The sequence below is a fragment of the Aspergillus eucalypticola genome, assembly GCF_003184535.1.
Source record: "Aspergillus eucalypticola CBS 122712 chromosome Unknown BO83scaffold_26, whole genome shotgun sequence".
In the NCBI taxonomy this organism is placed as follows: Eukaryota; Fungi; Ascomycota; class Eurotiomycetes; order Eurotiales; family Aspergillaceae; genus Aspergillus; species Aspergillus eucalypticola.
The window spans coordinates 486,919-509,540 of NW_020290300.1; the positions used below are offsets into that span (position 1 = coordinate 486,919).

General features: G+C 52.1%; 8 protein-coding genes across 8 annotated transcripts; 2 read left to right on the forward strand and 6 right to left on the reverse strand.

Annotated features, from left to right (window-relative positions):
• Window positions 1-465: 465 nt before the first annotated feature.
• On the reverse strand, window positions 466-2,405 carry BO83DRAFT_452986 (aldolase; the record flags this gene model as incomplete). The annotated part of the gene is made up of 2 exons (XM_025536884.1): window positions 1,962-2,405; window positions 466-1,879 (listed from the first exon to the last, which is right to left on the reverse strand). Exons 1-2 carry the CDS (start codon window positions 2,396-2,398, stop codon window positions 466-468), a joined length of 1,851 nt encoding a protein of 616 aa, XP_025384802.1. The 5' UTR covers window positions 2,399-2,405.
• Window positions 2,406-2,712: 307 nt separating this feature from the next.
• Window positions 2,713-4,729, reverse strand: BO83DRAFT_320648 (acetyl-CoA synthetase-like protein; the record flags this gene model as incomplete). The annotated part of the gene is made up of 5 exons (XM_025527815.1): window positions 2,713-3,050; window positions 3,142-3,851; window positions 3,924-3,963; window positions 4,020-4,292; window positions 4,378-4,729. The coding sequence occupies 5 exons, from the start codon at window positions 4,727-4,729 to the stop codon at window positions 2,713-2,715; spliced, it is 1,713 nt and encodes a 570-aa protein (XP_025384803.1).
• Window positions 4,730-5,059: 330 nt separating this feature from the next.
• Window positions 5,060-7,108, forward strand: BO83DRAFT_410830 (acyl-CoA carboxylase subunit beta; the record flags this gene model as incomplete). Its single annotated transcript, XM_025534255.1, has 8 exons — window positions 5,060-5,243; window positions 5,292-5,418; window positions 5,471-5,538; window positions 5,590-5,660; window positions 5,719-6,029; window positions 6,091-6,344; window positions 6,428-6,521; window positions 6,589-7,108. 8 exons carry the CDS (start codon window positions 5,060-5,062, stop codon window positions 7,106-7,108), a joined length of 1,629 nt encoding a protein of 542 aa, XP_025384804.1.
• A 647-nt stretch (window positions 7,109-7,755) lies between these two features.
• BO83DRAFT_392027 (uncharacterized protein) lies at window positions 7,756-10,300 on the forward strand (the record flags this gene model as incomplete). The annotated part of the gene is made up of 3 exons (XM_025532919.1): window positions 7,756-7,958; window positions 8,017-10,186; window positions 10,274-10,300. 3 exons carry the CDS (start codon window positions 7,756-7,758, stop codon window positions 10,298-10,300), a joined length of 2,400 nt encoding a protein of 799 aa, XP_025384805.1.
• An 89-nt stretch (window positions 10,301-10,389) lies between these two features.
• Window positions 10,390-12,123, reverse strand: BO83DRAFT_401863 (acyl-CoA dehydrogenase family protein; the record flags this gene model as incomplete). The annotated part of the gene is made up of 6 exons (XM_025533488.1): window positions 10,390-10,409; window positions 10,527-11,000; window positions 11,087-11,176; window positions 11,241-11,471; window positions 11,561-11,876; window positions 11,947-12,123. 6 exons carry the CDS (start codon window positions 12,121-12,123, stop codon window positions 10,390-10,392), a joined length of 1,308 nt encoding a protein of 435 aa, XP_025384806.1.
• A 622-nt stretch (window positions 12,124-12,745) lies between these two features.
• Window positions 12,746-13,926, reverse strand: BO83DRAFT_401864 (mitochondrial carrier; the record flags this gene model as incomplete). The annotated part of the gene is made up of 5 exons (XM_025533489.1): window positions 12,746-12,812; window positions 12,871-13,108; window positions 13,163-13,271; window positions 13,317-13,749; window positions 13,832-13,926. The coding sequence occupies 5 exons, from the start codon at window positions 13,924-13,926 to the stop codon at window positions 12,746-12,748; spliced, it is 942 nt and encodes a 313-aa protein (XP_025384807.1).
• On the reverse strand, window positions 13,832-16,685 carry BO83DRAFT_440241 (Zn(II)2Cys6 transcription factor). Its single transcript, XM_025536240.1, has 6 exons — window positions 16,368-16,685; window positions 16,161-16,302; window positions 16,017-16,093; window positions 15,555-15,958; window positions 14,577-15,496; window positions 13,832-14,520 (listed from the first exon to the last, which is right to left on the reverse strand). The coding sequence occupies exons 1-6, from the start codon at window positions 16,424-16,426 to the stop codon at window positions 14,164-14,166; spliced, it is 1,959 nt and encodes a 652-aa protein (XP_025384808.1). The 5' UTR covers window positions 16,427-16,685; the 3' UTR covers window positions 13,832-14,163.
• Window positions 16,686-18,457: 1,772 nt separating this feature from the next.
• On the reverse strand, window positions 18,458-20,405 carry BO83DRAFT_367876 (HET domain-containing protein). Its single transcript, XM_025529780.1, has one exon. The coding sequence runs from the start codon at window positions 20,385-20,387 to the stop codon at window positions 18,525-18,527; it is 1,863 nt and encodes a 620-aa protein (XP_025384809.1). The 5' UTR covers window positions 20,388-20,405; the 3' UTR covers window positions 18,458-18,524.
• Between the last annotated feature and the right edge of the window lie 2,217 nt (window positions 20,406-22,622).

Sequence of the window (22,622 nt, forward strand, 5' to 3'; positions counted from 1 at the left end):
ATTGAGCTGATAGTACTCACACTGATGGAATATTGAACAGCATAGGTCCACAGATCCACTGCTACTTCAGATAAGTGCTTTCCTGTTGATATATGTTCCTGGTTTACTCATACCCAGATGCAAGTGCAACGCAGAAACAGCTGTTAATACCGCGAAAGGCATTGCAGCAGCATCCTAAATGGCCACTTTTAGGCTCTGGGCACACCTTACTTGGGCTCTCCGTCTTCCTGGGTCTTCCCGTGAATTCTTCATGAACCGGGATTATTTACAGTGCGGCATGGATAATATCAGCCATCATTTCATTTATAATCATGCATGTATATAATGCCCGAAGTCCACCGTCAGGATGGAAGTGCAGGGTGGCTTGGGGACTGGGGCTATACACTATCAGTACTGTGTATCGAGTCTCATCACAACCAAAGGGACTATCGTGTTCAAAACAGAAATGAAATCAGTAATTGCACCTCACAGTCTGGCCTTCGGAGTTGTCTTTGTCTGCTGAATGTACGCGTCCCAGTCCACCGGCCGACCGGACTGAAACTCACGCACTCCATGGGCGCCATCGCCATCGGGTCGCATCATTTCATGGAAGAGCGCCTTAATCCCCGACGCCTGTTCGTCCTTGCCAGCGTGCTTCCAAGCGGTATTGACCAACTCCTTCGACATGCGAGACGCATTGGGCGAGACCTGCCGCAGGCGCACCAACAAGGCATCCAGCCGCTTGTCTAGATCTTGGGGATTCTCCGCGACCTCAGCCACGAGGCCCAGCGAATACAGCTGCTCAGACTTGACCGGACGAGCGGAGAGCATCGCCTCACGCGCAAACGCCAACCCCCATTCCCGGATGACATACTTGGAGATGGTCGCAGGACAAAGACCCAGCTTGCCCTCGCTCAGCGTGACTGTAGCGGCCTTGGTGCAGAGACGAATATCACACGCGAACGCCAGTCCAACACCGCCGCCAAACGCCGGCCCATTCAAGCACGCAATCGTCACCTTTGGACACTGGTCAATCACCTCGAACAGCTCCGTCAGCCTTGCGAACTGCGCCTCGCTGCTCTCTGCCCCCTGCGCGACTGGGGTACTCTTCTTCCCCAAATCCATCCCCGTACAGAAGAACTTCCCCGTACCGGTAATAACAACCCTAGACACCGCTGGATCCGACTTGGCGGTATCCATAACCGACTGTAACTCCGCGATCATCGCAGCGGTCAACGCATTCCCATTTCGTGGACGATTCAGCACGACCTTCAGGTTAACCCCGCAGCGAAACAGCCGCATCCCCTCGGTGTCAATAGTCAAAGCCCACTGCAAAGCTGGCAACAGTACCTCTTTCTGCGCCTGCTGTGCCTTCGGTGACGGCAGAGAAGCTGCCGGCAACTTCGCAGCAGTCTTAGCCGCCAGCGCAGCTCCAGCCCGACTCCCATTTTCTACGCCGGGGAGCTGCTTCGCGATCCAGACCCCTGTCTCCACCAACCGCGCCAGATCGACCCCCGTCTCGACCCCGGCCTCCTGGAACATATACACCACGTCCTCGGTGGCGACGTTGCCCTTGGCTCCGGGCGCAAACGGACACCCGCCCAGCCCCGCGACACTGCTATCGAAGACGCGCACGCCACAGGTATACGCCTCCCATACGTTGGCCACCGCCTGGCCGTAGGTATCGTGGAAGTGGCCGGCCAAGGCACCGACGGGGATACCGCCGGTGTCGGTGAGATAGTGAAGGAGACGGTGGACCTTCGCGGGCGTGCCGACGCCTAAGGTGTCGCCTAGGCTGACCTCGTAGCATCCCGCTTGAAGGAGGGCTTGCACGCAGCGGAGCACCGCGTCGGGTGAGGTGGGTCCGTCGTAGGGATCGCAGAAGATGCAGGAGACGTATCTGGCAACCTTTATCAGCCTTTGATTGATTGGGTATAATATAATGGAGGTGAGGTAAATCAGGGGTTGAAGAATAACAATACCCTCGCACAACCAACCCATCCTGCACTGCCCGCTCGACCACCTCCCGCGCCCTCGCAAGTCCCACCTCCACGGAACAATTGATATTCGCCCGGCTGAACCCTTCCGTCGCGCTGACGAAAACAGCGATCTCTTTCACATTGAGGGTTTGTGCGATTTTCAAACCCTTGAGATTGGGGACTAGTACCGGGAGCCGAAGGTCAGGGTTGTTGTCGTGGCCTAATGCCCGGATGGAGGGTTGTTGAAGGAGATCCTTGCAGTCAGCGAGCTGGGGAATGTGGCGTGGGGAAACGATGGAGGTCAGCTCAATCGTCTTCAGACCGGTTTGATGAAGCCGGTGGATTAAGTCGAGTTTGATTGGGGTGGGGATCTGCGTGGCGATGTTTTGGAGGCCGTCGCGAGGGCCAACTTCCACAATACGGACTGTTGGGGAGGACATGTTCTTTGGTGAATATATTTCCGGCACTAGTTTTCAGTCCGCGAGGGTTTGTGCATTATCTCATATATACATATCTACGCTAGCTATAGATTGTAGGTGGTGAAGTATGTGGGGAACTGGTGGTTCCCACGGACCGCCGGGTGCTTCCTGTCCCACACGGACTGGCGGACCGACGGTGTTGGGGTAAGACATTGCTTTCACGAATTCTACATTTCTTAATCGGAACCTCCGGCTGACTGCTTTTCCACCATGAAAGAGTGAGTGACTACGCTTGTTTGAGTATAATATTGTATTTTTTTTACTCAATAGAAAATTTACAGCCTCGCCCGGTTTACCTCCCTCGCTCGTACCAAGCGATTCCCCAGGTCACGCAGGAGATGTTTCTGGTGTTTCCCACTGCCGGTCTTGGGGAAATCTGTGCCGACACCAGCATCGCCGATCCAGAAGATATGCTGGGGCGCCTTATGCCGCCCCAGCGTCTGACTGACATAGTGTCGGAGTTCATCGGGACTGACTTTCTCACTGGCCTTCAGGAACGCCCCCACCACTTCCCCGTACCGCTCATTCTTGATCCCGACCACACTGGCCTCACTGATGGAAGGATGCGTCGTCAACCGCTCCTCGATCTCACGCGGGAAGATATTCTCTCCTCCTACATATGTGGTGTCTGGTGATCAGCATCCTCAAAAAGATAGAAATCACATAAAAAGCAAAAATAACACAGAAAAAAGAAATGTACGTACCCCGAATAATCACATCCTTAATCCGTCCCGTCACCGCCACAAACCCCTCGGCATCCATCACCACTTCATCCCCCGTAAACATCCACAGCACCCCCTGCTCATCCCTCCGCATCACCTCTGCTGTCTTCTTGACGTTTCGCCAATATCCTTTCTGCAACGCAAATCCCGCCGTACACAATTCCCCCCTCACCCCCCGCGCAACAACGGAACCTTCCCGATCTACTACCTTCGCCCACGTATGCGGCACCACTCGCCCGACCGTACTCAGCCCTTTCTCAGCATCATCACCAAGACCGGTCATAAACGTGACCGGGCTCGTCTCCGTCATCCCGTACGCGATCAGCACATTCGGGATCCCCATCTCCGTCTGGAGGCGGGTCATGAGCGTTGGGGAGACGGGGGAGCCCGAGGCGAGCGCGACTCGTAGGGATGATGGTTTGGTGCCGGTGTGGGCGAGTGCCTCAAGGATGGCCAGGTACATGGTTGGCACCCCGAGGACCACAGTTGCGTGTTCGGTGAGGAGGGCGTCCACACATCTAGGAGCGGAGAAGCTGGCGGATGGGAAGATGATGGTGCTGCCGTGGATGAAGGAGGACAAAAAGCCGAGGACTAGACCGAAGCAGTGGAAAAGGGGGGGAGGTGTGAGAATTATATCCTGGGGGGTGAGGGCCAGGCCTTGGCCGAAGAAGCGGGCGTTGTTGATGAGGTTACTTTTTATTTGTAGAGGGTTAGTTGGTCTCCAGAGTGGGGGGGAGAGGGAGTGTTTAGGGAGGGCGATTTACTTGTGCGTTAACATGGCAGCTTTGGGGGAGCCGGTTGTGCCTTTGATATCTGTGAGTTGAACCAACTTGTGTGATGGGAGACAACCAAGGACTTACCGGAGGTGAATTGGAGGTTGAGGACGTCTTCGGGGGAGGTGGTGCGCGCGATGGCAGCTTGTTCAGCTGGATTGGGATGGGCGGTACTAGTGAAGACGTCGTAGGGTTGAAGGTTGATGCCTGTTTGGCTGCTGGGGGTGCCGTCTCCGATGAGCACGATCCGTCGGAGCTGAGGGAGCTTTGGATTCGGTGATTGTTCGCCTTGAAGAGCGTGAATGTGGTCTGATAGGCTTCTGGTGCTGATGACCGAGCTGATGAAGACGAGTTTGCATGCTGAGATGTGTTAATCATAGCTTCTCGCACTGGGCGAGATCGTTGTTTGGGAGTGTTGGGGGGAGGGTGGGAGAGGGAGCCGTACAGCTCTGGTGAACAGCTCTGGTCAATTCACTTGGGGTATACGTATTGTTCAAGACCACCACGGGACACCCAATGCGACCACCACCAAGAAAGACTTCGATGTATTGGTAACAGTTGCCCGCCATGATGCCGACGCAGTCACCCGGACGCAACCCCATGTCGAGCATGGCCTGGGCGAGCACACGGCTTCTCTCCGCCAGTTGACTGTAGCTGAGCCGCACAGACTGCCACGGCACAACTACCGCCTCTTTGGAACGGTAATGAGCTTCTTGCTCGTCGATGAGATCGCCAAGCGTCTTGTGCCAGAGGGCAGGCTCGGTCGGGCCGTGGACTATAGCGGGAGGGGGAGTCATCGTTGTGTATGGGTATGTATGTGTATCTCGAGGGTGTAAACAGCTGCAGAAGAGAAAAGTTCCATCGAACAAAGAATCATCCAATCCAGCGCGACATTATATAAACCCGTCGCCTTGTCCAATGCATGTCCACGATACCCGCACTCTGCTTCTACATTGACATGACGGGTTGCGGACCTGCGAGCGGGACCAGCCGAAGGCATCGGTCCGAAAGGCAGATTAATCCCCAAACAGCATGGCCATCCTCTAGTATTTCATTTCCTTCCCCGCAAGTTGACAATTTCACTTAGACTACTTCACAAAGAATCAAAGTTCCATCGGGAAATCATCATGGCAACTCAATCCTCCTTCCCACCTCTCCAATCCACACTTGACCTCAACAATCCGCAATATCGGGCCAACCGGGAAACATGGAAAACCGTCCTCGACAAATTTGAAGAGGCTTTGGAACAGGTCTGTGCCGAGGGCAACGATGCGTCTCTGGCACGACATCAGAAACGGGGGCAATTACTACGTAGGTATGAATCCTCCTTGCAGTGATATCAAGCTGACAACTTGGCAGCCCGCGATCGCATTTCCCTCTTGTTGGACCAGGACTCGCCCTTTCTGGAGATCGGTGCCTTCGCCGGGTATAGGAACCCCGATTCAACGCCGTGTGCGAATTTGATTGCGGGGATTGGGAATGTCAGGTATGCCTTCCAACTTCGCCATCCCCGTCAGCACGGATACTCACTTCTAAAGTGGCCAACCATGTATGCTCATGTCACATATCCCGACCCAGAGCGGCGGGGCCTGGAACGAGATGACAGGTTTGGTAATGCATCCAACCCTCAAGAAACAACACTAACCATCTCATTCAGTACTCAAAACGAATCGAATCATGGAGATTGCCTTTCAGAACGATTTGCCGCTCATTTCACTAGTACAATCGGTACAACCCCTATGACCTTTCTCGCAGCCACTTCAGATTGCTGATCGCTCGATCCCAGGCCGGTGTCTTCCTCCCGCAGCAATTTCGAGTCTTCCACAAAGGAGGCCAACTCTTTCGGGATCTCGCCGTGCGTACCCAACATGGCAAACCCTCCTGCGCGATCGTCTTTGGCTCCTCGACTGCCGGAGGAGCCTATCACCCCGCCCTCTCCGATTACACCATTTTTGTCGAGAACCAAGGGCAGGCGTTTCTGGCGGGACCGCCGCTGGTGAAAATGGCGACCGGGGAGGTGATCGAAGCGGAGGCGCTGGGCGGGGCGAGGGTACATGCCACGACGACTGGGCTTGCAGATCAGATTGCGTCAGATGAGTATGTGCGACGTTCCCTCTGCATCGAGGAGAAAATATGAGTTAATAACCCCCTTTTGCAGGCTGGATGCAATCCGTAAAGCCCGAGAGTGGGTAGCTACCCTGCACACCCCATCACCTAAGACACTCGTCGACACCATCGAGCCCCGACCCCCAAGATACCCCGTTGACGACCTGCTGAGTCTGGTGAACCCCGATATTCGAAAGCCCTTCGATATGCGTGAGGTCCTCCTACGGTTGATCGATGACTCGCGACTGTCGGAATTCAAGCCGGAATACGGACGCAATCTGATTACGGGCTGGGCGCACTTCTACGGTAAGCATATCTATTCCCTCCCGATTTCCACCCTCCAGCATCCCCCCAGCAGAGAAGCAGCACTAACCCGGCTCCCAACCCAGGAATCCAAGTTGGCATCATCGCCAACCAAATCTCAGTAATAAACCCAACCGAAGCCGCCAAAGGCGCGCAGTTCATCCGCATGTGCAACCAACTGTAGGCACCCACCCCGGCCCTAACATTCCCCCCCAACCTTCCTACTGACAACTGGATATTCGAAAAGAGACACCCCCCTGCTCTTCCTTCACAACGTAACCGGCTTCATGGTTGGCGCCAAAGCCGAACACGCTGGCATCATCCGCACCGGCGCGCAACTCGTGGCCGCCGTCTCCACCTCGACTGTCCCGCACATCTCCATCATCCTGGGCGCCTCCTACGGCGCCGGAAACTACGCCATGTGCGGCCGGGCCTACGGACCCCGGTTCCTGTTCACCTGGCCTAGTGGCCGGTGTAGCGTGATGGGGCCAGATCAGCTGTCCGGCGTGATGGAGAGCGTGCAGCGGAGCAGCGCAGCAGCCAAGGGGAAGGTGCTGGAGCCGGAGGAGTTGCGGGCGCGGGTGGAGCGGTTTCGGGTGGGAGTGCAAACCGATGCGGACTGTTATGCAACGAGTGGGAGTTTGGTGGATGATGGGGTGATTGATCCTCGGGATACAAGGGATGTGGTGGGGATGTGTTTGGAGGTTGTAGTAAGTGGCGCGGGGATTAAAGGGGCGGGGGGGCATCGGTTATTGGCGAGGATTTAGTTTTACGGGGGAGGGGAGTGTGTCGGTCACAGTTCTTCTCAGTTTTGCCATTATTTAAGGGTGTATGTGAATGAAGATTCTTGAGTCAAAGCGGGGGAGCACCTCTCTAGTTATTCTACCTACAATTCGATTGTGCATTTGATATTGAGTGAGAGAAGTATGCCATGGCGGAGCTCTTTACCATCATACACGTAATATCTGCATTGCTAAGTATAATGTGCCAGGAAGAAAAGAGTGGTTTTAAGATGTGTCCGTTCCAAGGCTATTCTTTCATGTATACAGACCCCTGCATTAATAGTATTTACATAACATACAACTTGCCAGGATTCGTGCTACTACCGTCTGAGGTTGATGAAAAGGCTACCCACTAAACTTTAAACTTATGCGCCCTAATGTACCCGACGGACCGACTTGAGATCCGCACTGCGGGAGCGGACAAGCGGTCCGATGCGGAGAAAGCAAAGCCATACACACATCTGATTAAACCCTAACTTAATCCCATCGGATAACCTCACCGAGCGGAACACGGAACGCTGCCCTGTATCCCTTATCTGCAATGTAAACCACCATCTTCTTTTTCCCTCAGCCTGCACCTACCTCATGATAAACCAGTTACAGACTCCCCCAACACAACGGTCGCCAGCAAAATGACCGTGTCCCAAAGCTCATTCTCGCAACATGCCTCCCCCTCGCGACCCCCACTCTACGTGGCCTCACCCCCCCTTGACCCGACAACCGGCCGCCCCGTCATCCAACGCGTTCTAATCGCCAACCGCGGAGAAATCGCCGTACGCATCATCCAGACCTGTCGGAAACTCAACATCAGCACCGTCGCCGTCTACGTTACAGAGTAAGCCCCTTTCCCCCAATCTCCTCTCTCGGGTACCACCTAACCATATCCACAACAGAGACTCCACATCCCGTCACATCCGCGAAGCAGATACAGCCATCTGCCTGGGCTCCCTGAATCCCACAAGCAACGATCCCCCCGAGCAACAACGACAAGAACAACAAGAACCAAACAAAAACATTAGTAATCCCTTCCTCAACATCCCCCTCCTCATCCGCACCGCCCTGGCAACCCAGTCCGATGCCATCCACCCAGGCTACGGCTACCTCAGCGAGAACGCAGCCTTCGCGACCGCCGTGCGCGACGCCGGCCTCCTCTTCCTTGGCCCAAGCACCACCGCTATAACCTCCCTCGGGGTCAAACGCGCAGCCAAGACCTACCTTCGCGCACACGCGCCCTCTGTCCCACTGATCCCCGGCTTCGCCGGCACTAGCCAGACCCCAGCGGACCTGATCACCGCCGCAACGGACATCGGCTACCCCGTGATCCTGAAAGCGTCGGCCGGCGGCGGGGGAAAGGGGATGCGGATTGTTCAGGAGCCCTCACAATTGGAAGCAGAGTTGAAGAGAGCGCAATCGGAAGCGGAACGCGCGTTCGGGCAAAGTGACTGTATTCTCGAGAAATATATATCGGCCGCCAAACATGTTGAGATCCAGATTGTCGGGGACACGGACGGGACGGTCATTGCCTTTGGAGAGCGGGATTGTTCGGTGCAAAGACGGCATCAGAAGGTCGTGGAGGAGACACCGTGTGGGTTTCTGACGGATGATATGCGGCGGGAGATGTGTGATACGGCGGTACAAATTGGGGAGTTGATTGAGTATGCCGGGGCGGGAACAGTAGAGTTTGTGGTTGATGTGCAGACGCGCCGGTTCTACTTTCTTGAGGTCAATGCAAGGTTGCAGGTGGAGCATCCGATCACGGAGGAGGTGATGGGGTGGGATTTGGTGGCGTTGCAGGTTTATGTCGCGGCCGGGGGCAAGTTGAAGGATTTGCCGGGGTTGGAGGGGGGAACTTTGATCACCCACGCGCAAGGTCATGCGATTGAGTGTCGTGTTTGTGCGGAAGACCCGCAGAATCATTTCTTTCCGGAGCATGGGAGGGTTCAGCTGTGGCGGCCGGCGGACGGGGTTCTCGGACCGGGACGGGATGTGCGGTATGAGACGGCGATCCGGACCGGGGCCGAGGTTTCAATTTACTTCGACTCGATGATCGCGAAGATTGTTGTCTGGGCGCCGACGCGTGCGCTGGCAATTGAGAAAATGTGTCGCGTGTTGGCCCAGACGGCTTGTGTTGGGGTCAAGACGAATCAGCTCTTCCTACAGCGCTGTCTGCTGAGTCCCGAGTTCCGGAATCCGACATATACGACTGCTTTTATCCCATCAAACTTGGAGCAGTTGCTGCAGTTCCCCGAGGTGCCGCTGCAGGACTGTCTGCCCCTGATCCCTAGTCTGGTTATTCGGAGTTTGGCGGACCAGGGAAATCCTCGTGCGCGGCCATTCCAGCATATCCGCAGGCAGTTCCGGAACCAGCACTGCGATCCAGTCAATATCCACTGTGACGTAGTCACGACCATCACCGGTCCCCAAACTGAGACATCGAGCATCTGTTTCTGGGATCCACCGGCAGCAGGACAATCCCCCCACCTGAAATATGCGCGACTCTTAGCTGTGCCAGCCCCGGAGGGACCCAGCTCTGCCGCAGCCCAATACAATACCATCAGTAACGCTCTCCGTCGCGGTTCCACCAAAGCTCTCACCCCGAAAGTCATTTCTCTTGATTCCTGGCGACCCACGGAGAACGCTTCAGACCCATCAGGTCCATCCACCACCTTCACCATTGAAGTATCCATTGACGGGCGCGGAATCGTTGCCCACGTCGCTATTCCTGCACCTGGAACAGCCACAGGAATGGTCGACCGTTCTCAAAGAATATACTGCCACTTCCCATCTTTTGGGACATACGTGGAATTCCAGCGGGACAGTCTGCTCTCGTTTGCGGAGAGTCATAGGAGGGATGCAACAGCGGAAGAGGCGGGAAAACGTACGGTCACTGCGCCGATGCCGTGTAAGATTCTATCTATTGAGAAGAACAACGGAGATCCGGTGCAGGCGGGGCAGGTAGTCATGGTGATTGAGAGTATGAAGATGGAGTTGAGTATCTCTGTGGCGGTGGAGGGGGCTTTCCAGACGGAGTGGCGGAAGGGAGATGCGGTGGAGGAGGGGAAGGTACTTTGTTCGGTTTTGTAGTCTTCTGTAGGCTTCTAGCTGATTTGATGTTGAAATATGATACATATTCTGACTTCGCATTTCTAGATCTGCGTTCTAGTAGCGGCCCTTTGAAATTTCATAGGTAAGGTGTAGGGCAACAATCTAGGAGGGAAGACAGACCAGCCGAGAATAGAGGCGATGTTAGCATTATGTATTGTCTTTCAGATTGCCTCCCAAAGGCCTATTCAATGGCGTTGCAATTTGGAGAACTTAGACTTGAATAACACAAGACTTGCCGACCAGCAGAAGCGCACGATATATGTACACTCATTGACAAACTATGTACATCACAACTTACTCTGTCCCATCCTGGCCATAGCCTTAATTTCCTGGTTAATCGCCAAATCGGACAGAATCTCCTCACTGCCACCGCCGACCACCATGACACGAACATCCCGACTGATCTGCTCAATCCGTGATCCCCGACCATTCTTCGAGTACCCCAACCCCCCCATAACCTGCTGTGCCTCTCGATTGACCATCTCTAGGGTTCTGCCCGCCAACACCTTCAGGTTAGCAAACAATCCTCCCATGGCCAGATCCCTGCCTTCCTTGCGCGCCACATCCGCCATGTAGACCAACTGCTCCATCCAGGCATAGGCCGAATCCAGACTCCGACCCATAACACTGAACTTGGCGCGAATAACCTGGTTTTCAATGAGGGTCTTCCCAAAGGTCTCCCGCGTAATCGCATGCTTGTACGCATCCTCCGCACAGACCCGTGCCATGCGCAGCGAAGTACACGCCAACCACAACCGTTCATGATTGAAGTCTATTATTCAATAAGTGCCCTACACTTAGGCCAACAGGAAAAAAAAAAGGGAAAAAAGGAATTATGAAAACAAGGACCTAACTCACTATTCATAATAATAGGGAACCCCTTATTCTCCTCCCCGAGCAGATTCGCCACGGGGACCTCAACCTGATCGAACTCAATATACGTGGAACCTGTTAAACAAGCAGTCAGTCCCCCCCCTTTGTTAGCCAACCCCCCATTTGTGAGAAAACATACCACTAGCCTCCACCCCCGAATTGCGTATCTTCCGACATGTAACCCCGGGCGTGCCCTTCAACGGAATGACCAACGCCGAAATGCCCGCAATCCCCGGGCCCCCCGTCCGCACCGCCGCCGTACAATAATCTGCAAAGATTCCATTCGTGATCCACTTCTTCGCTCCATTCACCACATACACGTTACCCCGTCGCTCCGCCGTCGTTGTGATTCCCGCGACATCAGAACCCGCTGCCCATCCATCCCGCCAAAGTCAGCATCTCTCTACTCCCCAAGGTACCACAGAGAAAAGGCAGGACACGGGGGAAAGAAACACATACCATCCGGCTCCGTAACCCCAAGGCAAAACCGCACCTCCCCTCGGACCAGCGGTCCCAGAAACCGTTCTTTCTGCTCGGCATTCCCGAACTGCACGACTGGCGGCGCCCCAATCGCGTTCCCGCACCCAAGCGCCCATACTACGCCTAGGTATCCGCAGCGCGCGAGCTCGTCGATCACGATCAGGTCGTGGAAGGCGTCCCATTGGGAGGCGGGGATGTCGGCGGGGAGGCGTTGGTTGGATTGCTGGATGTGGGCGGTCGCGAGGGGGTAGACTCCCGCGGCGGTGTATCCTTTTCTCGCGTGGTATTGTTGGGCCTGCTCTCTGGGTTAGTGTTGTAGCTGTGATGGATGGCTGGATTGGAGTGCGTGTGGGACAGGGACGCACCTCGGGCGGAACGAAGCCCTGCGACTCCCATTCGTCGCAGAACGGGGCGATGTGCGTGTCTACATAGTCTCTGACTTCGCGCTGGAGGCGGTGGTGAGAGAGGGTGTAGTAGGGACTGATGGTGAGGGGGCGAGTGAGCCAGAGGGGATCCGCAAAGGGGGTGCCGGTTGGGGACATTGTGTGTTGTAGTTGGGCTTTAAGAGATCGCTACTTGGTGCAGGTGGGTGTGCGCTCGGACTGCTGAGATGGCGCAAGGGGAGGTACTATATGGGACTCTTGGTGCGCTGTATACTTTCCTTAGACTTATGTGTGCGATTTTTGCAGGAGTGGTAGTCCGGTGCGGGCCGGATACGGAGGGTACGTTTTGTCGTTTGGGTGGGTCATAGTGGGCTTTGTAGGATGCAATGAGGGAATGAAATTGTATGCTTTGAATCGTCAGGTTTTGGCTCAATCCAGCTGGTGTTTCCGGGGTCTTGCGAGTGGATGCTCACTCACAATGGAATGCCGTCTCGGTCCGATTAAGCCTAATTGGTTGTCTGGTCTACTATCATCGGTCCGCTGCTCGGTCCGATCCCGTGTGGATTTCCGGGGTGGCCCACCACTCCGCAATTCGCATGAAGTCTGGGGATGAGAACGGGGAGTTGGCTGATGCGGCGACTTGTATAGGGGGCACCTTGATTATACGGATTTACTGAGGCACGACGCTAGGTATATCTACACAATAGAATATCTACAATTGTACTATATTCAGCACACAGGGTAAATGTAAACCATTTAGCATAACATTCCGCCTTATATCTCAGAATGACGCGCGCAGAAACCGCTTCCTACAGGACAGCATAACAAGTCTGAAAAGTAACTCCGCCCTATAGTCATATCAGTAAACTCATTCAGCATAGCCAAGCACACTGCAAGAAAACCCACCGTTCCTTAAGCATCATCATCAATCCCTGCACCAAAAACCCCTTGACGATCTGCGGCCCCAACCCCTTATACAACCTCCTCATCCCCTCGTGCCGTACAATAAATCTTAACACCTCCGTAAACCCCTGGAAGGGCCTTTCACCATGACACTCGCGTGTCTTAGACTGCAGCATTGTCTTCGCGACAATCAAAGGGTGCGTGACAACCGTTGCGGCAACTTTCGACAGCGCCCCAAGCACTACCCTCTCTTAGCCACTCATTGTCGTAGCACACGGGAAAAGATTAAACATACAAAATGCATCCATCGAGCTCAGCGGTGCCCTCACCCGGAGCAGTTCGCCGCGTAACCACTGGTAAAGCCCATACGTGATCATCGGGTTGACCACGAGAATCAGATTAACCTTCATCCCGCGTCACAATCCCGTCCAGCCGTCCTCGCTGCAAACAATCTCGCGCAGCACCGCGATCATCGACTTGGCATCGTCGCTCGCGCGGCAGGTCTGTTGTCTGGTCACAATGACGGCGATGGGATTTGTACACAGTTGCGCCATTGCGCCCCCTACCGCTCCAAGAAGCAGTTCCGTTACAATATTGGTCTCCACAGGGTTGTGCGATCCTCGAAAGAACTTCTGGTATGCAGTCCGCGCATGGCTCGACCAGTAGAAGTAGGCGAAGTTCATGGAGGCAGTGTTGAGGATGGAGCTGCCCAGGCCGCGGTAGAGGCCGGGAAGGCCCTCTTCCTGGATAATATGGGTTACGACTGAAATAAGAGAGTCATAGCTTGGTGGGGAGGGGGGTGGACTGCCCAGTTCCCCCTTTTCCTCGCTTTGAGTGGTTCTCTGACGGCGTTGGACATGGACTTGTAGCTTTGTTTTTATGCTAGAAAGATGTTAACAATAGTCGTCGGGGTATTTTAGACGCGACCAATTCGGGGACAGTGAAAGAGGGCATAGAAACTCACTTGTCCAGTGGATATACAATCACATTTGCTAAGATGGAGGCCGTGGTGCCTGAGGCCACGGTCTCCCATGGTGAGAGTTGGTTCTTGGTTGTCATTTTGATAAGTGTATTACCCCTTCATCCGGAGAAGAAAGAAATGAAAAGAAGAAAAGAAAAAAAAGGAAAAGAGAAGGAAAAAAGAAGGGAAAAATAGGAAAAAAAGAAGAACCCCTAGAGATTTAGCATTTGGTCCTCCTTACCTCTAGCAAAAATGGTGGTACAAGGACCCAAGCGGGCCGGGGAAAGCAACCCGGTCCGGCCGGATTGAGAGCATTCCGATGCACCGACAAATCCTCATTGAATAAGTTCGGCCCTCGGCGTACTATAATTCAACATCAACTCCACTTCATTAAGTCGTAGAGCCGGTGACAGACCCCGAAACATATCCTCGTGGTTCAGGTCTATCCTCGGAGATGATGTCGAGATCGGCATATTCGACCCCAGAGCCCAGGATGTAGACAAGGGGATACTGGGGGCATCGGAGCTGGATGCACTCGATGATTTGCGCGGATTACTGCCCAGTATAGAATAGTCGAGCATGGACCACAGGGTCTCGTCGGACATAGGATCCAGATCGCTCAGTGGGGTGGTTACGTTGAGAACGCTACTCAAGTCGTGGCGCTGGGCGTGGAAATCACGCAGGCGGATGGACTAATTCCATTAAAGCTTTAGTGGTGATTATCTTATAGTGGGTAAAGTTGACATACCATGTTAGCGGCATGGGTCCAGACTTGGGCTAATCGATCGAGTAGATCAACAGCATGCTGGAAACACTCCGACATCTCTGAAGGCTGACAAGAAAAACTCCGATGTTCTCCCTGTGACGCGATCGATAAAATCCCTCCCGCGATCGCTAGACAGTACGCATAGAACGAAGACTCAACGAGTCCGCCCGCCTCGAACACATCCCGGAGAATACGCACTAGCTGCGTGGCATGGTCTAGTCCATTCTGTAGGGCGCGGGTGACAAAGCTATACGGAACCTTGGAGCCAAAGGGCTGTAGACAAAGGTTAAGGACAAAAGGATGATTCAACAAACAGTGGCACAAATGAAACAGGATGTGCGCGAAAATCTGGTGCCCCAGTTCTTGATGGTTCGGTCTCCCCATTGCTTCAGCACTGTCCCTTAGTGTATCAATTACTGACGCAATTCCCGACTTCGTATAGGATTCGAACAGCAGCAAGGACGAATTGATCGCGGTGTATTCTGACTTGGTGTCCCAAGGCGGGATATCGTCCGTCTGCCGGTTGGCATACACGCATCGCGTGCAGCGCCCGAAGATGGACGCCAGAAGAATGACCAGAGCAAACGGGCTGGGGCTTTCGGCGATCTCGGTGTTCCAGTCAAGAAGCTGATGCAGGGTGTACGTCTTCTTCTTCTCGCCTAGTCGGATGGCATTCTCGTCGCACGGAAGCTGGACGTGGCAGTCTTGGTCGAGAATGATGATCGGGCGCGATCGTCCACATGAGATGAGTTTGTCGAGTAGGTAGACTGACCAGAACGCTCGTCGACGTTCCTCCTGCTCCGCAGCAGGCAGCCAAGCCTCAGGCTCGCCCATCAAGCCGAGTCCTTGTGAGATGCGCGCTGCCAAACCGATTTTTAACCACCCTGAATTGACGCGCCCAGCTAGTATTTTGTCAGCTCAGGCCAACGGACCTTCACACGGTCGCTCACGCTAACCTACCAGTATAGTCAATTACTGCCAGCATATTCACAGTTTGCACGACATGCACCCCTATATTATCTTCTGCCGTCAAGTGATCTGTCAGGACGGACAGCCAAGCCTCCCGAGCATAAACCTCTGATGTCTCCAGCGCCCTGCCTGCGTAGAACTCGTGTGTGGTGAAGCGGACGGCGGAAGCCAGCACGGCTTGTATCAAGCACCGAGGCAAGGTCCCATTCTGTAGCTCCTGTCGGAAGCTGGTCTCCTGGAAATTACTGTAAGGCTGGTTGTGCACATGGAGAAAATAGGTGTCGATGATGGAGTTCAGGACGGATTGCGTGGGGGTGACAAGGGCGTGAATGCCCGAGACAGCAGGCTGTGTCAACGGTATCTGCTGTGTGGGAAGTCCAAGATCTACGGATGGTCTTTCGAGATCGATCAGCATAGCCAAATAAATAACCCAAGCGGAGAATGAAAACAAACCGGGGTTGTTGTGCCGCCTGCCCACTTAACTCCGCCAAGCGTGACTCGATCAACGAGATGCGCTGTAATAGTTGGGTCTATGAGTTAATCAGATAAAGTGAAACAAGTTGAAAGGGCAATCAATCAATGGAGCTGCAACCGTACGTTCTCAGATGTTGGCGCGGTTGAAATATTGGGAGGGTTGTCGTTGATGGTGACGGAGTAAGGTTCATAGATGCAGGAGTGCTTATTCCGGCGACAGTGGAAACAGATCGGACGCTCCCCCGAGCATTTGGTTTTCCTGCGCCTACATAGACACAGAGGTCCAATCGCTCAGCGAAACTCCGGCCAACAGATCGCTAGATGACCTACCGGCAATTTGCGCACGCTTGGCGAATGCGCTTGAGATTGCCCCTTTGCAAGGGGTCCATGAGGAGATTTGTTGTAAAGACAAGTCAAGCTTAAGCTGTGGGTAAGATAGGGACACATCCGATAGACAGATATAACATTAGAAAATCGGTTATAATTCAGAGATGAATGGCGAAAAGTTTCTGCGGGGTTGGGACACACGAGGGACAGAAAAGGTGTGGAAGTTGGGCAAAGCACGGAATGATGAAAGAAAGAAGAAACAATGGATGGGTGGGTGGAGCCCTCCTCTTTACGCCCCGGTTAACGCTGCGGGGAAATTGTCGATCCTGTCACAACTGGACGGCGCTTTACAAATAGTCCACTTCTGAAGGCTCTTTTGACTCTTTGAGGCCTAACCAATCATGTGACCCACTACTCTTGATCAGGTGGGCTGTAATATATTTTAGGTAATATATACCATACCATGACCATAACCCCTACAAACTAGAGTATTCAACTGAGAGAAATGGAGAGGTTTTTTTTCTTTACCGCCCTGCATGCCCGTAGATCTTGCTGCGCTCTTCCTTGGACTAGTTAAATCCCTCGCCGTTTTGACTATCTGAAACACTGATTGGTCTGTATTTTATGTTTCCATAGCTTGTACATAGTGTCTAAAAGCGAGTGCAGCTGGCCAAACCTTCATTGAACTCCCAAACTTCAATCTTCCTCTCATCAACCTGGCTTCAGGTTTGCCAAGTTTCAAGCGTTCATCCTACAGACTCTTATTACGGTCGATCTTCATATTCATGGAGTGTATGCTCTTATGTAAACGAATTCAGTAGGTAGTTAGTGGCCGAATGCACAAGATTCACAGCATCGAAAATTGTCTGGACGACTTCATTACCATTGAAGCCGGGTGTGAGCGGGAAGAGTTATGTGGGCTGGGGCCCAGCGACCGACGAATATAAGCACATTCTCCACATCTTTGCTCCCACATCTTTGCTCCCACATCTTGACCCATGTTCCTAGTGGACCCGTGTCCATAATTTACTGGATTTCAACGCATCGGAAGTCGGCCGACCGGTGAGACTGACAACCAATGGAGTCAGACAGGCAATTGAGATTAAAGAGCTGAGACATAACGAACAGATATCAAGAAGTACCTAGGACATGCCTCTTACAAGAATGTATACCTGACTTGACCAAGTCTACTTGGTTGACCATCTAACAATTGCATCCGGAACCTCAAACCAATGGCGGGCCGCAAACTGAGGCAAGCATCTTTCTTATTTAGAAGATGAATATGGGATGCCCGATTCAGAAACTGCGGGCACCAATCTAGTCTCCTAATGAAAATCAAGATATGCTCTTACACCATCTGAAACTTGGCCAGGCTGAGCTTGATCTGGTTCGAGTTGATCTGTTGCTGGGACAAATCCTCATCTCGCTTCATGGGGATCCACAGCCTGCTCGGTGACCGATAAGACCGATGCCCCGCTGCTAACCGTATTTGGAGTCATACTTGTAGGCGAGACTTGCGAGAAGCTCGGAAGGATGTGATCGATGAGACCATCACTCCACAATGCTAACACACTGAATTGCTTGTTGCCAGTTCCACGGCTCTTAGATACCTGAAATTCTAGCCCGGAGTTGGTTGCTTTCCATCTCTCTTTATTCAACATAATGTCTGTACTGAACTCGGTAACTAGAAGCCATCATGACCAAAGACAGCCTCCTGCTATTCCTCTGCTCATAGGCAGTGAAGAGAGAGTCTTGGTCCCGTCTATTCAGTTTCCAGTTTATTCAAAAATGCAACAAGAGAACATCTACATCAGCGAGTCAGCAAACGTGGAAACGGCAAGGCTTTATTAGGGTTTTTTAAACTAATAAAGTTAGGGAAGAAAGATGAATTCCAGCTGACATAATATATTATATACCATCGAAGGTAGATTAATAGTCAATTTAATTATAGTTTGAGATCTTTATATATTCTAAACATCCCCCTGATGATAGACTTGATAGTAGATAATTACATATTATAAAGTTATTTCTGGTGTTATTTATTTAATCTAAGATTTTATTTAAAAAGAGGTATTAATTGTCAAAGCGCCACCCTTTTCAGTACTTTCTGCCTAATAAGTCTGCTTTGCTCGTAGCTTAACTAGTAGGGGTCTGTAACAATTACCAAATCAAGAACTCCTCAAACTTCGCTCCCTTGAGCTCACCAACCAGTGGAGTAGGCAGATCCTTCTGGTCCTCTGCAATGCCTTCGACAAACGCATTCCCAACCATCCTATAATGCACCACATCTGAGTCGGTGTCGATGTCCCGGAACCCCGAGTCCCGCAAAGCAATTGGATTCGTCATCTTACCTGATAGAATCAACAGGTCCCCATCCTGGATGTTCCCAATGCCCACGCCGAACCCACCTGTCGTACAATCTGCCAGCTGAAAGACCGTCCTCCCCGCGAGGAGCGGCAAATCCCGCAGCAGCAGTTTCCCAACCGCCGACGATAGGGCCGAGTCAGACGGGCCCTCAGAACTGGACAGCTCTTCCAGCGCGTTGAGGATGTCGTTGACGGGGAACATCTGTTGCATGCTGCCATGCGCAAGAAAGGCCCAGATGAGCCGTTCTGCCATGTTCGCCTCGTCGACACCGTTGCCCCATTCCGCGGGCGGCTCTTTGACAGCATGTAAAACCTGCCGGGCGATTTCCGCCGTCTCGCTCGGAAACTTGAACACGACTCGAGTCGTTCCCACCCTCCGGGCCCAGAACCGCAGCACGTACTTGCCCAGCAGCACCGACAAGTTCGTCATCTGCTCCTTCTGCTCCTGCTCCCAGTCCTGGAGCGACTTGTCAAGGTCCTTGAATCTGAAACTGGTCCTCGACGTCGCGTCACGATAGTTCGGCACCCACGACGGGCTGCGATACCCCGCAACGTTCCCATGAGGCTCGTCGTAGAAATGGAACAGGTTGAACACGAAATCAATCCCCTCGTAGATCAGAATCCACAGCGTGATCTGCATTGCGACCTCGTCCGCCGTGTACTCATAGTCGACGGGGTACTTATTCTGGACGCCGTCAACCATCGAGTATAGCGCGTAGAAGCGGTCGAGGGGGTTGAAGCACTGGCGCTGGACAGTCAGATCGAGCACCTCCGCAAACGACGCCAAGCCCTTCCGGCTGGCGGCGATGTCGTGCGCAAAGTCCTGCATGGGGTTCGACTGCGTGAGGCGCTGGGTCGCCTCCTTGAGCCGGCCCTGCAGCTTGCGGTGGTTCTCGATGTCGGCGGCGTCGCCCGCGCGCGGGGCCACCTTGTCGAGATCGTCCATGAACGGGCGCAGGATCTCCGCAAAGTGCAGGCCTAGGTCAACAAGCGCGGGCAGCGTGAACGGCACGCGCCCGACCATGCACACGGGCAGCTTTGCGGGGAGGTAGTACTCCTGGAAGGTCCAGATGCGGCCCCAGTACGGCGCGGAGACGATGTCCAGGAAGCCCTGCACGGCGTCGAGAATCGAGCCGATGTCGTCGCGGCGGGCCTTCTGGCTCCACGGGCGGACGGCCAGCCGTACGTCGTGAAAGAGCCCCGCCAGGCTGCTCTCGCGGCGCTTTATCATCGCCATGGTCTGTTCCGTGTTAGAAGTTATGGGCCCGAGCCAGGCGACGACCGCGGTGGCGTCTTTGTAGATGCGGCCCATGAGCGGCAGCTGGGTGTTCTTTTCTTTGAGGTTGTTTTGGTCGATGCAGATGAAGTCGATCCAGATGAAGCGTTTCTTCCGGGCGTGTCGGAGGCATTTGAGCGCCGCTTCGAGGTTCGTCGTCACCTGGAAGGGGATGTCGTCCAGGGTGATTCCGACCTTTTCCGTCACGCTCCCCCAGACATAGGAGAGGGCCTCAAACTCCGGTGCGTTGTTCAGTGAGACGGTCTGCAAGGTGCACTTCACTGAGCTCTTTTCATTTCTATCCGGTAGGATGGTGAGGAGGCGGATCTCCACCGCCTCGGGGTTGAGAGGTGAGTAGGAGAAAGCGTCTGGATGGTCCATGGAACAGGCTTAAATATGTACACAGTACGATAGTGTTGAGATTTTAGATTGTCGTAAATGGGGGCATAGACCTTATATATATGGCAGGGTCGCATTGACCCTGTGGCTTGCTGACGGATAGTTGAAGGATTAAAAGCCCCATATGGTGGGCTCACCCGACGGCGGCTGCCGAACCATACAAGTGCCGTCGCATGGTCTAGCGCTGTTTTAGTGCTGACGGGCGGAGTAAAGTATGAGGACGGGAACTCCCATACTCCCTGGTATTCGTCAATCCTGAGGTACCTATAGTTTAGAATAGATCAGAGTAATCAACACTGTTTATGCCAGTGATCTTACTTGGGGATAGAGACAAAAGAACCATGAATGCATATAAATCAGATAAATCAAACGCCAAAGCGAGCCCGTAGGTACATGTAATATATACTTGCAACCACTACATCTTATATTTAAACAGTCTAACACAGTCATTTCTGTTCATGCTATTTATAAGGATGGTAGTCTGAGATAGTGTGAAAAATATATCTTTGGTTCGCGAACGTGAAAGATAGGGGTTGATTGTTTTATGATATTATTGCTAATCCTCCTAATCTCAGTCATGAATAATCTGGTGTTGTTTCGTGATGGCCTGTAGATTAGGTGTAGAGTGGTTAACGGCCAGGGTAGGTTAGGTTAATAGAAAAATTTATATCTGCCGTCCGGTTAACGGTTAGGTATAAAATATATAGATACCTAACCTAGGTTAACCGCGGTTAACCTGATTTCGCTTATTCTTCCTATCTAGGAAGCCGGTAAAGAATAGCAGAAAGTTTCTGCCTGATTTCTGCCTGATCAGGTATAACGGTCAGGTATAACCACTCTACTTATATATTTTTTCTGGATATACCATGAAGATCCTTATCCTGGTTAAAGCTAAAATACTTTAGACATGAGCTTGATGCAGCTAAAACTAGCTAACGAACTAAGACATAGTATCTGAGTCTCTTAGCCGTCGGGACAACAGCCCAGGGATAAAAGATTAGAAAGAAATTGCTTCAGTGGGGGATTGATTAATCTGAGGAGAAGGATATTCTATCTACTCTGGTAATAACTAATGCCGGGCTTGTCTTATTTGAATCTAGAGGATTTAGACGGACTGGATAGTTTTTTCTAAAATAATAATAAACAGAAGCAGACTATCATGACTCATGAGAAGGAATATTAAATATATTTCATTGCTATGAGGGCGCTATATATTATCATTCCTCGTAGTATTCTAGTCTATAACACCGAGTTATACAATTCTGCATTTTCCATTCTATATTATTATATCATGAATAATTATACAGCTCTCATGGTATAAGATAACTGAGCTCTGTATTGTTCAGCAGAGTGAGTGAACTACTAGTGGGATTAAAATAAATATGCTCTGTAGCCAGTTATTGGACATAAATAAATGTCTTGACGGTTGGGTTTTTCGGAAAGCAATACCTTGATCTGGCCCGGTATGACTGTCCGCAGCTATCAATATTTGGGATTCTAAGAGAGAAGTAACAGAGTTTTTAAGGAATAATCTCTTTATCAATTAAGACAAGTGCCTTTATGTTATGGTGAGATACTTTAGTATTAGTAGAGCTCCCCTTGTGTGGTGTAAGCGCTCTCTGAAAGTACTGATCAAGCTTACCACCATTTCCATTAGCCACAGAAATGTAGCAGTAATAGATATTGTTTGGCTTGTCTCAGGCTCCTAAGTCTATCTTCAATGGTAAGGTAATCACTAATATTAGAGGGTTTAATTATACTATCTCTACAGATTTTCTGTCTTTATCGGAATCATTCTTCTTCCCTACCACATCTAATCTCGGCATCTGTAGTACTATATATGTAAGTAAATTAGGGCAGCTTCTAGTTGCTTTTAAACCATGTCAGATATCATTATTGAGGAGCGCCAGTGCCTGCCAGTGAAAATTCTCTAATTGAAAGTTGATTTGTATATAAACCCACATTTTAGAAGGTATCGGTATATCTGTATATATAATTACATTAGAATTATTTAGTATTGGGTTCCTAAAAGCTGAGTGCTATCCAGTGAATCAATATACATTGCATATTATATCCTACTATTTGCTGTACATTGCCTGGCTCTAATTCTTCGTTCATTGGCTTTGATTATATTGGAAGGTTCTGGATGCAGGTGTGATAGTGATCCATTGCTTTACTCGAATTTTCAGTATGGGATAATGAAGGAACTATTTAGAT

Coding starts and splice junctions, on each gene's coding strand:
- BO83DRAFT_440241 (XM_025536240.1), bottom strand. CDS start 16,426: ATGGACCCCTTGCAAAGGGGCAATCTCAAGCGCATTCGCCAAGCGTGC. Junction 16,094..16,160: donor CCGCGCCAACATCTGAGAAC/GTACGGTTGCAG, acceptor ATTAACTCATAG/ACCCAACTATTACAGCGCAT. Junction 15,497..15,554: donor GGCAGTAATTGACTATACTG/GTAGGTTAGCGT, acceptor ACAAAATACTAG/CTGGGCGCGTCAATTCAGGG.
- BO83DRAFT_367876 (XM_025529780.1), bottom strand. CDS start 20,387: ATGGACCATCCAGACGCTTTCTCCTACTCACCTCTCAACCCCGAGGCG.